General features: G+C 40.2%; 1 protein-coding gene across 4 annotated transcripts in view; it reads right to left on the reverse strand.

Annotated features, from left to right (window-relative positions):
• Positions 1 to 4,702: 4,702 nt before the first annotated feature.
• TNRC6B (trinucleotide repeat containing adaptor 6B) overlaps positions 4,703 to 16,300 on the reverse strand; it is a 259,377-nt gene continuing 247,779 nt past the window's right edge. For 3 of the 4 annotated variants that reach the window (XM_063074663.1, XM_063074661.1, XM_063074662.1), the window contains 8 exons: positions 15,997 to 16,134; positions 13,587 to 13,763; positions 12,509 to 12,655; positions 12,166 to 12,261; positions 9,488 to 9,712; positions 9,020 to 9,090; positions 6,852 to 6,991; positions 4,703 to 5,466 (listed from right to left, as the gene is read on the reverse strand). In XM_063074663.1, coding sequence (XP_062930733.1) covers positions 5,079 to 5,466; positions 6,852 to 6,991; positions 9,020 to 9,090; positions 9,488 to 9,712; positions 12,166 to 12,261; positions 12,509 to 12,655; positions 13,587 to 13,763; positions 15,997 to 16,134 — 1,382 coding nt within the window. In that variant the 3' untranslated portion in view covers positions 4,703 to 5,078. The remainder of the gene's footprint in view (positions 5,467 to 6,851; positions 6,992 to 9,019; positions 9,091 to 9,487; positions 9,713 to 12,165; positions 12,262 to 12,508; positions 12,656 to 13,586; positions 13,764 to 15,996; positions 16,135 to 16,300) is intronic. The other variant, XM_063074665.1, reaches the window with a different exon arrangement.

Genomic DNA, 16,300 nt, shown 5'->3' on the forward strand with positions numbered 1-16,300 from the left:
ATTCTTAGAACAGGAGCCATAGTAACAGAAGATCAAGCAACTATAAATAAAACTAACTGAATGGCAATAAATGGATAATGCTGATTTATTGGGGTACACTGATGAAAGAATTTGGTTTGGAACCTTAACTCGCAGCATTGCTAAGTTAACTTCTGTGAATGTTGTAAATAAAAAATTTCAAGGGTTTGGGACTGAGGGAGCGGAGATGTTACAAGGGCCATCTATTTCTTCAGTGTCCCAGAGATGTGAACTTTTTAAAACACCTAAAGTTAGGTCATGGCACTGGATCTGACAGTAGAGGTGCCCTGACTGATGGAAGACATCCCTTCCCTACTAGTGCTTTTCTTTTGGCTACTCATGTGGCAGACAGAAACCAAGTCTGTGATGTTCATGAGATGTACACACCTCTTACCACTAGTAATCAAATGTTTTTTAAAAAACAAACTAGTAAAAAATGGAAAGCTCAAACTTACATGATCAAAATGTTTATAAAATAAATCTATGTAATGAGGAGTAGCTAGCAAGCCTCGATAAATTTTCCAGAATGTAGTGGAAGAGAAGACATTCCTACTGAATTCTATAAGTGTATTGAAGACACCTAACCTTTCAGTAGACATGGCTCTTGCCAAAGAATACCATGGAAAGAAAAGAGCCTTTCTCTTCCATGACATCTTCACCATATCCTGTTCTTAGGTCACTGCCAACCAATAAAGCAAAGCTTCCAACAAGTTGACAAAAAAAGGGGGGGAGGGACAAAGGAAGACAAAAGCAGAAAAACAGGAACACTTTTCTATTGGCCCAACTCAAGGAGACTTTCCAAGTCACTGCAGTTGTCACAATGACACACCCAGAGAGGTCAAAGCACATAATGGAGGGCACGCACACAGGGAAGGAACTTGGCATTCCATGTTATCCATACATAAAAGCATATTTAACTTCCTTGATTTTTGTTTATTTATTTTACATTTAGCCCACTGCCTTTGGGGCCTGTCCAGAACCACTCCAATTTCCTTTCCGGGCAAGCATCTTAGCGTCTGTGGAGTGACTGGACCACACGCACATACACACGCGTCCCCCTGCTTAGGATGTCTGGGTGTATGTATGAAGGCACTAAAGCGGTTTTAGAGAAATTGCAGGCAGCAACCCCACCCACTCCCTTTACCTGTCGAGCTGGAGTTTCTTTCCCACTGGGAAGCTTAATGGTTAAAAGAAGCTGTGGTCATGCTTGAGAATTCTGACCCCTGGCCCCAGGAGGGAATACAAAAGGAGAATTCAACATCACCAAAAAATGAAAGGAAAAACTCCACATCTCCAGCTGAGGGATGGGGATAATTAAGCAGCAGATCTTCAAAACAGCAATTAAAACGAGCACGACAGTAGCTGGGAGCTAAAAAAGCAAAATCACTTGTTCCTTATTAGATTCTTCTATATTTTCTCCTCCTCCCATAACAAACGGAGGTAAGACACACATTCTTCATTAATAGAACAGTCCATAGATAATTTTCCTCTAGTAATGCCTATATTTAAAATTTGTTCCAAAAAGTATTAACCTATATTTCCTAACTCTTTACATAGATTCTCAGCAATCCAACCATACCATTTTACAGACTAGAGTTCTTCTTTTCTTTTAAGCTGTTGTTTCTTTTTTTTCTTCCTTTCTTTTGTTGCTAGGGTTGGGGTCACAGGGAGAATGGTTCCTTTAAAAAAATAAAAATCACTAGGGGAGATTTCAGTTCAGTCTTAAATGGAAAGGAACAAAGTGATGGCATTCCCATTTATATACACCAAACACTCTCCCGTTAAATTACACACAATTTCAGATGAATTCACGATAAAGCTCTTATAAAGCTTAATCCTTCTCCCATATTTTTTAAGATAATGAATTTACCTGTTGCTGCTAAATTGATAATTTTTAAAAAATATTTCTTTCTATGTGTTTTAAAATGTGTGATCCCCAGTATGACAATAACATTTGGAGACTTTTCTTTTTACATTTTTTTAAAGTAAAAATCATTCAAACTTTTTGAAGTTTCAGGAACTTGTAAAAGTTTATTGACAGGAAAGAAACAGCCGTCTATCTAGGATAAGATACGGTTAAATAAACCATCTTCAAAAAACTGGCTTCCTACCCTAGAATTCCTGAGAATGCTTGCAAATTTTAAAGCAGGAAAATAAATGTTAAAAACAAAAACAAAAAACACTGTTAAATGCTCCCAGAGTTAGTCTTCATCTAAAATATATATTTATATGTATATATATACGCACTTTTTGGTCTTTTTTTTAAAAGTTTTTAGTTTTTTTCCCTTTAAGCTTATGATGGAAGAACTTTTTAGCTTCTCATGTTTATTTTTTACATATTTCAAATCCCTCATTATGTCTTGTAAACAAGAGGGGCTCTAGCACCCGGCTTTCACCGTAGTATGGTAAGGAACTCAACTAACCCATAGTGCAGGTCAAGGAACCAAAAGGCAGGAGGAGAGAAGGGTGGGGCAGGACACAGCAGTGAACCAAGAGCGGCAGTGGACAGAGTCACTACTGGCTTGCGGGAGCCTCGGGACGTGCTCCTGGCCCAAGGACACTAAGATTTAGCCTTCTGTAGATGTTTGAACACAAGCTGCTCTTCACCCAGAGGTCACCACAGACACAGGGCTTTGCTCCACCCACAGACAGCAGTGAGTGGGGGCTGGAAGGAGACATTTTGTAGGGGCAGAGGTGGAAGGGGCATGGTGGTGATGAAAACTGGACAGCAGGAGGGGCCACACTCAGTTTCCAACCAGGCAGCCAATGGGAGCAAACCAACGCTACAGACTCAAGTGTGACCACCTCCCCACATAGGGCTCATGCAGACTTGCACGCGTGCATGCTCACTTGAATCATGCCTGTCAGTCTCATTTGAGGCTAGCTTTATATCAACAGGGTAAGCCAAGAGGACTATAGAATTTCCCATTCTTTGTCTCACAAAAACACTTAAATGCAAATAATTCTTTTTTGTCTTCTCCTATACACAACTACCAACCCACGTACACATAGACACAAGCTAAAAGTCAAATACATTAGGCATTGTTGTATCCTTCACTGAAGATGCTAAAGAAAAACTCCCTTGTCCTCAATAGCAGCAAGTTATGGAGGACAGTAGAGGTCTGCTCCCACCAAGGGCTGGAATGGGCAGGTATTTGCTGGTACAGAATGTCGGCACTTCACGTTAAACAGAATGATGCAGATTGGGATGTCCACACAAGTGCTAGCACGTCACCAGCACACAGCCCCCTCCCCCCACCCCGCTGCCTTCTGTGTTGTATAAAGGGGTACCCCCTTCAGGTAACTCTCTTCACAATAAGCAATTTGATACATTTTGATTCCAACATAAGTACATACATGTTGGTGATAACTGTGGATTAAACGTTGCCCCCTGTTCGGCCCAGAGTACTACTACATTGATGCTTTAAAAAAAAAGTCTTTAAATATCAAAATAAAAAAGCAACATTACAAGGAAAAAATAAAAGAGGTCAATACCAACAGAAGGTGCAATACTTAAAAGTCTTTGCTAAGTTATACCTGCCTAAGCAAAACCACATACACAGGAAATACACAACACAGAGAGACAAAAGGAAACACTTGAAGTACACACTGGTTTAAGAACATTCGTTAAGTAAACGTTTCTGTCAGTGATGGCCTGGTGCTGTAACACGCCATGGCCTGGCACAGGTAACGCTCAGCAAGAGAGGAGCAGAGGGAAGAGCTGTGGATGCTTTCAGGAGGCTGCTCGCAACTTACTTTTTTCTGTTTTCATAAAATGAAAAAGAGAACCAACAGAAATATTTCATTCGGCATTACCTGATTTTTTGATGAATTTCTCATACCTGATCATACAGGAGAGAGGGAACACAGACTTTTTCTGCTTCTGAGCCATCACACAATTAAAAACTATCTTAACTTCTGTTCCCATTCAAACTAACAAAAAGGCCTGCATGAAACTTAATAGATATTCAGATGTGCCTAGAGGCCATTCACCTTAAAAAACAGAAATAAACACACAGTTACTCTAAGAGGGACCTCCTGCTCTCCTATTTTGGACTTGGCAGTGTTCCACTCTACTGCTAAGTCAAAATAAAAGCTAGAGAAACCTCACGCTAATTTGCAGCGGAAAGGAGCTCCCTGCTTTAGTCTTTAAAAGCACTCTGTTCATCTTAATGCAGCCCAATGGAGTTGCTTTAGTAGCAGTGGCTCCCTGTGGTTGTGTGTTCTCATAGTTTAAAAATAAAATAAAATAAAATAAAAAGCAGATGGCTGGCCAGCCAGCCTGTGGACTGTCAGCAATGCAGCGTTCTGAGAAATCGGGGTGGGGCAGGAAGAGGAGGGCAGGACACAGGCACACACACAGAGACAGAGAGAAGATGCACGCGAATGCACATGAACACACGTGCACACACATACCAGAACAAGCATGCCTGGGCAGTTACATGTGCCAGAACACACTGGTATTTATCAACCAGCCAATCACAAATTTTTTCCTTTGTTTTTTTTTTTTGTAGGTTTTTTGTGTTTTTGTTTTTAAAGTGAGGCTCCGTCAAGTCTTCCCTCCCCCCTCCCCCAACAATTCTTTTGAATCTCCCTCCCTCCCAAACATGGTAGACCTAAGGACGGAAACACACCCAGTGCAAACAAAGTTAAAAAGCTATTTTTTTTTCAGTATATATGTTTCTTAGCAACAACTTCCATATAACATGAAAAAAGTGAAAAACTAGAAACTAATTTTTTTAATTTTTTTGTGTTTAAATTTAAATGGTATGTGTACTTGCTTCACATTGTCTTTCTAGGTTGGCGTTCATGATTCAAGTATTTCAAGAGTGATATGTTCTCTTTTTGGATTCATATTCCAAACGAAAAAACTGAAGTTATAAGGGAGGCAACTATGTGCTCAGACAGTCTGTCAATGACCCACCTTTTTTTCTCTCTCCGTTTTCTTTTTTCCTTTTAAAAATGTATTTATTGCAAGTTGAAAAAAAAAACGAAAAGGTCAAGTTAGTGCTGCTGCTGTTCCAAAAAAGGTCACGAGGTCAGAGTTGAAAGTTCTAAGTTCAGATTGAATCCGACCCTCCTCCCAGAAGGTCACCAGGTAGTAAAGGAGCAGGGCTGCCCATCCTATGGGGGTCTTCCACAGCTGGGACTCCCCACAAGCTAGAAGAATAGTTTGGGGGCCCCCACAACGAAGCGCCAGCAAGATCGGCCCCGCTGCTGCCACCAGCACTGCTGCTCCACTGCCCGAGCCCAGTGGACCCACCAAAAAGATTCAGAGCAGGTCCCACGGGATCTGACTGGTTCTGGCCAGTCTCCAGCGACTGCCACCCCGCGGCTGGTGCACTTGGGGTTGCTGCAGGTGTAGGGGGCTGAGCTTGTGCCAGAAAGCGGCTAACTTCATCATCGGTGGCAAACTCAGCCAGGATGGTAGTGTTTCCCAACACACACCTGGAGACGGAGGGAAAGAGAGCCATGGATCTGAGGAAAATCCTAAAAGCACACATAGGATCAAATACTTTCATCCTTGCTATTCAGTTTCCACATCTGCTGGACGCTTTACGGAATGCAGAATCACAGGCCCCACCTCAAACCTACGGGGTCAGAACCTCCATATCAATCAGATGGCCAGGAGATTGAGAACTGCAGACTTAAAGCAACAAGACATCACTAAAGCTCAAAATATGTGAGACCACTAGAGGATACTATATATCAATATCCCTTGGTGTATGAGATTTACATATTCAAGACAACTTAACTATCAAGAAAAATGCATGTGTGTGTATGTGTATATATGTGCGGAGGGGGAAGAATGAATATGCGGAGCACGGTGGATTTTTAGGGCAGTGAAAATACTCTGTATGATACATAATGATGGAGATGTCATTATACATTTGTCCAAACCTATAGAACGTACAATACCAAGAGTGAATCCTAAAGTAAACTATGTATGGGTTTTGGGTGATTATGATGTATTCATCAATTGTGACAAATGTACCACTCTGGTGAGGGATACTGGTAATGGGGGAGGCTATGCAAGTGTGGGGTAAGGAGGTTCATCCTCTATGAACATGCATCTATGGGAAATCTCTATACCTTTCCAGCCTCTCAATTTTGCTGCGAACCTTAAACTGTTATATAAAAAAAAAAAGTTTAAAAAAAAAAAAAGAAAAGAAAAAAAAATGTCATCTCTTTTTACCACCTGAGGCAAAAGATCACATCCAAAGCATCGAGGTGACCCAGCTTCAGAGATCTTGAAAGTGCTACTCTATCTCAGGGGCTAGAAACACTGCCTGGGCCTCACTATCACTCACTTGCTCTGTGTGTAGCTTTCTTTCACGGCATCTGCAGCCAAAGGACATCAGCTCTTCTCTGTCCACCAGTGTGACAATGGCAGGGAAGAGGATGGTCAAAGTCTGAAGTACGTGTTCAAGCAAAAACCCTGCTACCCACCAAGACCGCAATATTTCATCATCATCTATAGAGACCACAGTAAGCGGCTAGATTCTATTATGAAAAATGATAATGCCTACAATGTTTCACACTTTCATAAATATTGGCTTTGTTTTATGGTACAGAAAATTTATTTACTAATTCACAAATTATTTACATGTGGAATTCTGATTATTGACCTATGATATAAACAGGACAATGTAAGCTTAGTTAGCTAGAAAAGACCTGCCATCTCAGTACACAAGACTTGCAAATGCATGCGAGATGGTGTCGTTTTTGTGCATGTTCTTGTGCGTCTTTGTTTAATTAGGCAGATGTCAGAAACTCACATGTGTGCGTCTTCATGCATGTTTGTCTAGGTTGGTGTAGGATGGAATACTCACATGTGCAGTGCCGTTTGGGCCTTGGCTGCCTCCTGTTTGGTGCTGTATCGAATCAGGGCAGTGCCCTGGGTTAGATTCAGATGGAATGTCAGCAGTGGGCCATGCTGCATGCAGATCGTTCTCAAGGTTGACCCATCAATCTAAGGAGTAACAACATTTGTGAAAATTGGAGGTGGGGTGGGAAAGGCAAATTTTAAGATGTTCAATGCACTAGGCTGACACCTACTGTGTCAATTCTACAAATAAAAAGTTGGTTGTTGACAACCAACTGCATAAGCATGTCAGTATACGCCACAAGTGACTTTTCAGGAAGGTGATGAAAAATAAACTTATCCAGGTATTAAGATTTGCTCTTATTAATCTCTTAAACTATGTTTTACATTAATCAGTTCTTTCTAATACAAACATAGCCACCCCCATATTCATTTATTTATATACATGTACACATATACTTACTATTTTTCACAAGATAGAACAAGTGAACAGCTGGTTAGCTTGCCCAGGCTCCTTTCAAAACTATATCCCTTATTGCTTTTCGTATCCTAACCATATTAGAACCACCACATTGTATGATGACTCTCAGAAGAAATGAGGCACATATAGTTTGGAAGATGGCCATTTAAAACTCTTCACACTTCAGTCAACTGGTTGCTAAATAAATAACCAGGGAGTTTCAGCTGAGTTGATTTGATACGGAGATTAAGAGCTGACCTAGGGCTGGCTGGTTAGCTCAGTTGGTTAGAGCACGGTGTTGTAACATCAAGATCTAAGGGTTCAAATCCCCATACGAGCCAGCCGCCAAAAAAAGGGAGAGCTGACCCAGACGTTTCCTCATGTTAACTGACTTTCTCAACATCTACCTTGAAATATGAGTCCTGTGATTTACTCCACTCAAATGGGTTCACTGGGCAAATAAATTTAGAAGATGTATTTCCCCACAGAGAATCATAATACATGTTAGCATATTAAAACGTCCCATAGTGAAGAAACCTGCTTAGTTTTGTTTAATCATGTGTATATTTCAAACATATTAGGCCAGAGACCTAATAATATGAGGGGGTCTTCAAAAAGTTTATGGAAAGATTTATATTATCTTTTCATTCTATTTTTCTATGAACTTTTTGAAGTACCCTAGTATCTCAAGAGAACACCCTAGAAAATGTTGGCTTAGTAAAGTGTGCATGGTCCATGTATGAATTAAATGCTAGATAATGCATTCTATGTGTCAAAAAGAGTGAAGTGTAATAGACTCTTTATAACAAGGTATTGTAAAGGTTGTGCTTTCAAGTCCAGATGAAGGTCATGGGCTCAGTTTTGATGGGTACAAAAGGGTAATCACTTTTGAGTGCTCAACATAATGTTGTAAATACGTCAGTTACTGAGCAACTGAGGTGCAAGGGAGGGTGGCGTGATGCAAATGAAACCCCACCACCGGGAAAACCACCCAGAGGGCATATTCTGATGACAGCAAATTAGAAATGCCATCTACATTTGAAGAGGATAACAGATGGAAAATTAAAAGCAGTCATGTGGCATTTATAAGCTATGAAATTGACAGATTCTACTGCAGAGACAGATGGTTAATTAGTTATGAAGCACAAAAATGGCCAATACTAAATCATAGGTCTTGTTGGACAACTAACACAAAAACAGGTAACGTGTGTGTGTGTTTGGGTGTGTAAACCATCCCTTTCCCACTTGGTTCCAGATTCCAAAAAGTGTATAAGCATCTTTTTTTTGGGTTGCTGGCCACTATGGGGATCCGAACCTGTGACCTTAGTGGTACCAGGCTGCACTCAAACCAACTGAGCTAACCGGCTGGCCTCTATACTTTAGTTCTGCTAGGATTCACATTCTAACTATGTCTACACATCTGATGTTTATACAGCAAATTATCGAAGCTACTCAGAAATCACCAGATAACGCTGCCCCACTCTCATTGTTTTATAAAGTACATGTGTTACCACCACCTTGAAGGCAGGTGTAGAGCCGAGTGGCCAGCAGCGCCCCTTCAGAAGCAGGCTATGAACCTTGGGTGGGGAGGGGAGACCCATCTCCTGCAGGCCGGACCTCTTTGCAGTGACCAGTGCCAACCTCCCACATCTGAGTTTCCTTCTCTCTTAATACAATTGAGTCCTATCTGGAAAACCACAAGAAAGCACGATTACCTGTGGAGTGAGATTGTGAAGAACCAGCCAGTAACTAGGACGAACTGAGCCACCATCACTCCAGGTAGAGGCTATAAGCAACCAGAAAAAGGATTAGGAAGAATAATCAAAAAATTCAAGAAAGCCACGAGGCAGAAACATTTTCATGTAGCCCACATTTCTTCTCTCTTTTTATAAACTGTCTCTTACTTCTTTTCTACTAGTCCTTGCTTATGCCTTATTTGCAAGATAATATTTTCTTCCCAGTGTTCTCACCCTACTATTCATCACTTTTACTCCATCTTTCCCTTGGGAGTCCTTGGGTCCCTTTTCCTTATTCTGACTAGAATTTTCCACTCGAGATACTTTTGCTCTACCAGACAACGACGACTTCCTCTCTTGTGAAGACCCCTTCATTTCTTCACCATCTGTGTTAACATAAGCCCCTACGGACAAGCAATGGTGCTCCTCTAGAAAGACGTTCCTCACCTGAGGCAAGCCGTGAGTCCTGTGTCCCCCACCCCCTGACTGATCGGGGTGCTGTGCTGCTCCAGGGAGATGACGGCTTGGGGTTGGTCAGACCAGGAGGTGGGCGGGGCAGCGGTGTAGTGTTCCTGGAGGAAATATGGTTTTTCCACATCTTGTTGGAGAGATGAGTGGGGTTGTGTCCTATGGGATCTGGGGACCATGTTGATTTGTAATCAGGGAACTTTGCTATAAAAAGAAAAAATTAAGGAAGGAATAAGGTTAGGTGGGTCATTTTTGTTGGCAAATATACATAAATTCTGTCTACACACACACATTAACAATACACATTTATATTCTAAAAATTAATAGTAAACATTTTAAGAGTAGCAATACAAAGTAAAATTGTTCTTTGAGCTTACTGAATATAAAATTTCAGTGACTTTGAATTGACAAAATTATCATATGAACTAAAGATTTAGTAATGAATTCTCTACTGCTTTCTTAGCTAAAAACAACTTAAAGGGGAAGACAAATTCAAGGAGAAAGTATTCCTAAAGCCATCAGATATATACACATAGTTAGAATGTGAATCCTAGCAGAACTAAAGTACTCTTTAAGTACTCACTGACTGAATGGAAACTACATTAGAAAATTATACTTTTCCTGTGCTTTGATCCAGCATACTAAATATCAACATTCAAACAGATTTTTAATGAACAATCAACAAATACTAAGGGCTTACTATGCTTACAGCACTAAATTAGTGCTATGGGCAATATAAATAATTATCATCAAGAACCTCAAGTTCAGATGGGAAGACAGAGCAGATGTACAACAGAATTGGTAAGCCCAGCAACATCATGTATGTCAATACACAGAGGAGAAAGGGAATGCTGGGCTGCTAGCAAAGGGCTTTGCAAAGGCAGGTCTTGAAGGATTTACATAAACAGATGGGCTGAGAGAAACCGGAAAATGTAAACCAAAGTTCAATATAAACTCTCCCTAGACTGAATTTGCCCTCCTCCAATTTTGGTTGAACAATATTTCACAGAGGCAGAAAGGTAAAGGAGGCCACAAAGGCAGACTATGGGTTGATTAAGAAAATGCTAACAGGAGGGGCTGGCTGGTTAGCTCAGTAAGCATGGTGCTGATAACACCATCATCAAGGGTTCTGATCCCCTTACCGGCCAGCTGCCAAAAAACAAATATAGGTTTGGTTTTAGACAAGTCTGAGGTGATTCTTGGGCTATCTTTCAGGTGAATGTCCAATTTTAAGAAAAAGATACACAGCTCAACCTGAGATATGGGCACTGACAGGAGTAAGATTTGGGTGAAAGTAAGTTTTCACATGTAAAGGCAACATGGAATATTGAGGTGCCTCCTTTACACACTGGCTCGGACCTGAGGCAAATTATACCAGCTCTTTGAATTTCAGTTCTTCATCCACAAAATGGGGATAACAGGACCTACTCTTAGCCTTTGGTGAAGGTAAAATAAGAATTCATACTGCAGTTTAGCATGATGCTTAGCCTGCAGGAGCATTCCATAAGTAGTAGGTTGTTGCAGTGCTGATATGACACAGAGGTGGAAAGAAAAAGAAGAAAGTCTGTAGCCCATTAACCTACAGTGTCTTAGATGATAGCTAAGGATTTACTTTATCTGTTTTTGCCTGGACAAAGCACAGAAGTCCTAATGACCTTAATGGCTTAAGGTTCAACTTTTGCAAAACCAAGGTGCCGATTACTACCAATCTGTAAGGCACAGTGCTGAGTGACTGACTTCAAAGTCTTTATTATATCCATTAACTTTTCCATTCCCTAATGTCTTTCAAAAACACAACGAACTCAACAAACGTTCTTGGTAAAATTAAAGTCCTCTTAATTGAGTCCTCTTTTTAACTTTGGCCATGTGCCCTTAGCCTTTGTCTATAAGTGGAAGGATTTTTGGAGAAAAGCAAGCTATAAATGGCTGCCTTAGGAAAAACCAGGACTTAGGTTCTTCCTATGACTCTTGATTTATTGGCAAGCTGGTTAAAAGAGAAGTGTTTTTGTTATCAGGACATGACCTGCCCTCCGAACGCCCCCAGCTCCCTGTAATTCTGTCACCATCGGCCTTGTCCCAAAGCTCTGTCTCATCTCCCTGTGTGAGACTAGAAGCTCCTCAAGGACATGGCAAATATAAAAGGTGTGCTTCCATCTATGCTGACCTGTGCTATCCAACTTCTGTTAAAGCAGTCCTTAACAAATAAATTCCCTTTATGTAAGAAAAATGTGGTATATATTCACAATGGAATACTACTCAGCCATAAAAAAGAATGAAATTTTGCCATGTGCAGCAACATGGATGGATGAGTCTAGTGAAAATTGTTAAGCCAGACAAGGAAAGAGAAATACCACATGTTCTCAGTTATAACTGGGTGTGTGGGTAGGTGGAAGGAAGGAAGGGAAGAAAAGGGAGGGAAAGGAATAGAGACAGGAAGAAACGGACCTAAACAATTCCTTGAACTTTCAGATTATTAGAGACGAGGGTGAGGTGGGTGGGTGCTGGAGGGGATAGGTTGGGTAAAGGGCATAAAGAAAAATCATGATTTGTAATAATAATATGCTTATAATAAATAACATTAAAAAAAATTCCCTTTATAAAAGGGAACCTGATGGAAAAGTGCTAATCTAAGGGAAACAAACAGGTTACAGTTGTACCTGAAGTGCTATGAACGTTGGTAAAGGAGTTGTCAGAGGCACTGTAGGGCCAGGCACCAGGTGAAGGCAGCGAGGTGTTGAGGGAAGAATTAGACCCTTGGGTGACAAAAATAGAACAAGAAAAAAATATTGAAGATAAATGTCAGGATAACTAGTGAAACCTTGAGAATATTTTATTTATACCTCAATAGAAGGGAGAACAAAAAATAAATGTGAGAAGCAATATTCTTATATTTTCTGATTAAATTATTAGGTACCAGCAAGTACAAATGAAGCCACACAGACTGACAGCTATGAAAATATTGGGTATTAAAGACACACAAGCGATACTTCACTCATTTACCTGTGGTGTTATCCCGCAGCAGTTGGTGGTCAGTATCTACAATGGGAGATGTGGCTGTACCCCCCAGCACACTTCCTGGGGTGACATAGGGGTCAGATTCAGGGTCAATGTTTTGGATACCTTTCCATGGCACTCCTGGTTGGAATTCTAAGACAGGAGAACAAACATTAGAGGTAGGAGGTTGTTCAAGAAATGGGTCTGTGAAAAATCTAAATACTCAATCTCCTGTCTCAGATTTTCATCATGACAGTAAAAAAGAAAAAAAAAAAAAAAAAATCAGTCTGAACATGTACTCTTGCCAATAGCAGCTTTGTGTTATCACATATTGTCTGTCTGTGGTAGTGAACTTGATGCTATAGTTAATTCATCAAGGTCTGGCTTTGGTTCCTGATCTGCCTGTTCTCAGGGGAATTCAGGCCTGAAGGCAGGGAAAACAGGAGTAAGGTGAACTGTTCAGCCATCTAGGCCAAGAACGGGGAGAAAATCTGGGCTGGAGATCAGTGACCTTTTCCATTTTCTTCACTGGATACTGGCCAAGACCCATAAAAGAAAACACGGCACAATATACATGTACAGAAAGAGGTCTAGAAGGACATATACTGTACCATATTTATGGAATTACTGATTTTTATTTTTGCTTTACTAAATTTTCTAACTTTTCTACAATAAAAATAGATTACTATGTCCAAACAATGAGAGACAGAGAAAAAATGAACAGTCTCATTGCACTCACTACTGCATACCTGGAACCTAAATGATAATAAATATTTACCTAATGAATAAATGAATCAATTCAACACACTTCTAAAGAACCCATGTTCCAAGATATCCTATGCACAGATGAATGCCAAGTCCCAGCTATAACATCGCCTTCCTTTATCCCCAGATTCCCCATTAATGACAATTTTCTGTCTTCCCATAGCACATACTTGGCTTTCATCAGACAATAATTAGTGAATGAAAAAATGAAAGCAAGTGCTTTAGTAAAGAGGGTCACAAAAGCGATGTGTTCAGAACCTGGAATTAACAATTAAAAAAAACAAATGCTATCCCAGAAAAAGCATTTCCTGGACAATACCTGGAGGCCAACTGGCATTGCTGGATTTACTTCCAATTTTATTTGTTGGTGGAGATTTGGCAGGTAACCAGCTATCACCAGCAGGACCCGTATGGCTACCCAGTGTGTCACCCGGAATGATATCAAACTGGTTGTATGGTGACCCTCCTCGGGTCTTACCAGGGGCCACTATAGCGCCTGAGAAAAGAGAGAGGAAATTAATTTATCCAGAAATAACTTCTATGAACAGAACTTGTCTTTTATCAGAGGAACTCAAACAAATACAATATTCTCAAGCTTATGGAGTAAAAAAAATCACTGGAATAAGTGGGTGATTTTGAGACTCAGCATATAATTAATAAATAAGCAGTATGACCGTGAACAATTCATTTCATTTCTCTGAGCCTCTCTGTTTCTTACTTAGGCACACAGGACTGTTCTCAGTCTTGGATGTTCCTTTCAGATTTAAAATTCCATGGTCTTATGAAATTAACAAAATGTTCACAAACTGCAAATCATAACATTAACCCCACAGTTTCTATGCTAATGACTCAAGAGTGAGAAATGGGAAAAATACTAAACAGTCTGCAGCACATGAGATGGTTTTTAAACTACATTTTTATAGCTGCTACCCAGCCAAGTTCTTAAGTGCTGATTAGCCCTAGATTAGCTGGAAGCAGCAGTGTAAAAAGAGAGTCCACTAGAAAGAAAAGCATGTGCAATTGCTTTAAATTCCAAGGCAGTGAGATGGAATTCTTGCCTAGTCTTTGCCAGCACAAGACCAGCAACAACTCTGCAGCTCTGAGATCCATGGCCTCACACACAAGAAACAGCAAATCCTTTGTAACTGCTTTCCTGGGAGTGTTTCAGTGGTTTTTTTGGTGCCCCCTTCATGCATTTTATATGCTACAGGGCAGGAAAAAAATTAGAAACTTAAAATTCCCTTAAACTAGCAAAAAACGCACTTAAAGTAAAATTTTAGGCATCTGTGAGATACCATACTACTTATTTCTCTTACATACTGTATTGTGTCACTTGATCCGTTCTTGGGATGCTACTTATGAGGAGATAAAATTATTTCCAAGGTAATGTAATAAAATATTTGTGTAAATATTGATGAAAATATTCTGTTTGGTTTGGCCTAACAGGAGTATTACCCAAACTGTCTCCAAGCTTGGCTATGAGGACATTTGCTTTTCTTGAGCCACTGACAGAAATTTGGCTTAGGAGCACATTACAGTGAAGCAGTGAAAAATGAAAAGCTCAATTACGTTGGAGATTGCTAAGAAAATGGGGAAAACATTATCTATAAGCTCTAAAAAGGGAAGTAGATATTTTACCTTTGAAATATCCTCTCACATACCATTTCATATTTACTATGAGGCACTTATCTCTTTGGGGACAAGGGGATCCAGTGAGTCATCAGCTTAAGGAAGCAATGAGAGTACCTAAAGCTACAGATGACCCTGGGCTTGGATAATTCAGTCCATATACAGATTTTATAATTTCAATAAATCATTCTTGATTTCATGTCACAAAATCAAATGATAATGCTTAGGGTTAGCAGGCAGAGAGCTCCATATGGCTACTTCACAAGCTTCCCCGATGGGCTTATTAAAGAGTGGTTCATAAAGGAAACCTGAAAGGCTTCAGACTGAATGACTTGACTGGAGCTGAGGCCTGACAGAGTTACAGCAGGAACAGCCAGACACCTATTTATACTTGGTTCTTAGGGATACAGTGGAGTCCAAGTGAATTATTGTCAAACGAAACAAACATTGAAACAAAGGCTAAAGAACGGTTGTTCTGAGAGACCTTTTATCTGTTTTACACGGAAACAGAGAAGCCCTTACAGAGAATTACGGAGAGGAAGGGCTGGCTCACATTCTTAACCAAAGCTTACAAGGACTTCAAATGCTATCTTACATACACAATAATGCACAAAGAACAAGAAAGCTTTGTGAAAAGTTCAAATCTCATGTATTTTGATCTATTAAGTCATCTTTTGGAGATTAAAGAATTTTTTTTAAAGCTGATGAACTTAATATGGTTCAAATAATCAACAAGACATACATTTGTTGTGACCTCCCACCCCATAAAAAAACAAACCTTAATAACCTGGTTCTGTTCTCTCAGTCAGTTTACTAGGGTTTTACCCTAATAGATGCCCAAGTTCACTGCTACTACCTCAATCCCATGGCAGGTGGGAAATTTTGCTCTCCTTAATTAGAACTAGCACTTTAAATTCCTTATAATTTGAAATACACACAACCTCAAACTTCCTGTCAAAGGTGATCACAAAATTTGGGGGAAAAAATAGACTCATTAAGAAAAAACTAAAGATCTGTGCTTCAAAATAATCTTACAGGATGTTTCATCACAGCCTGAGGGTCAGAATGGCTCCAACTCATAATGCTTTGCTTGCTCTTACCATTTTTGTGCATATTGGCTTCCTGTGTGGCCACAGAGGGCAGTCCCTCCATCATGGAGGTCCATTGTTTAAAGCGAGACTCAGTTCCAGCCTCTTTCCCACCAACCATGCCATAGTCCATGCCACCAGAGCTGAAACCTGAAATGGAGAACCACATTTTATGTCTTTCTACAAATTTCTAGTATCAGTAACCAAGAGTTCCAAGGCAGAACCCATGAATGCTTTCATTTGTTACTCAAAGACTAATTCAGAAAGTCTCTCCACTGAGGAACAGATATTTCAATTCAAATCTCTGATCTTGGCT

Source organism: Cynocephalus volans, chromosome 12, assembly GCF_027409185.1.
Source record: "Cynocephalus volans isolate mCynVol1 chromosome 12, mCynVol1.pri, whole genome shotgun sequence".
In the NCBI taxonomy this organism is placed as follows: Eukaryota; Metazoa; Chordata; class Mammalia; order Dermoptera; family Cynocephalidae; genus Cynocephalus; species Cynocephalus volans.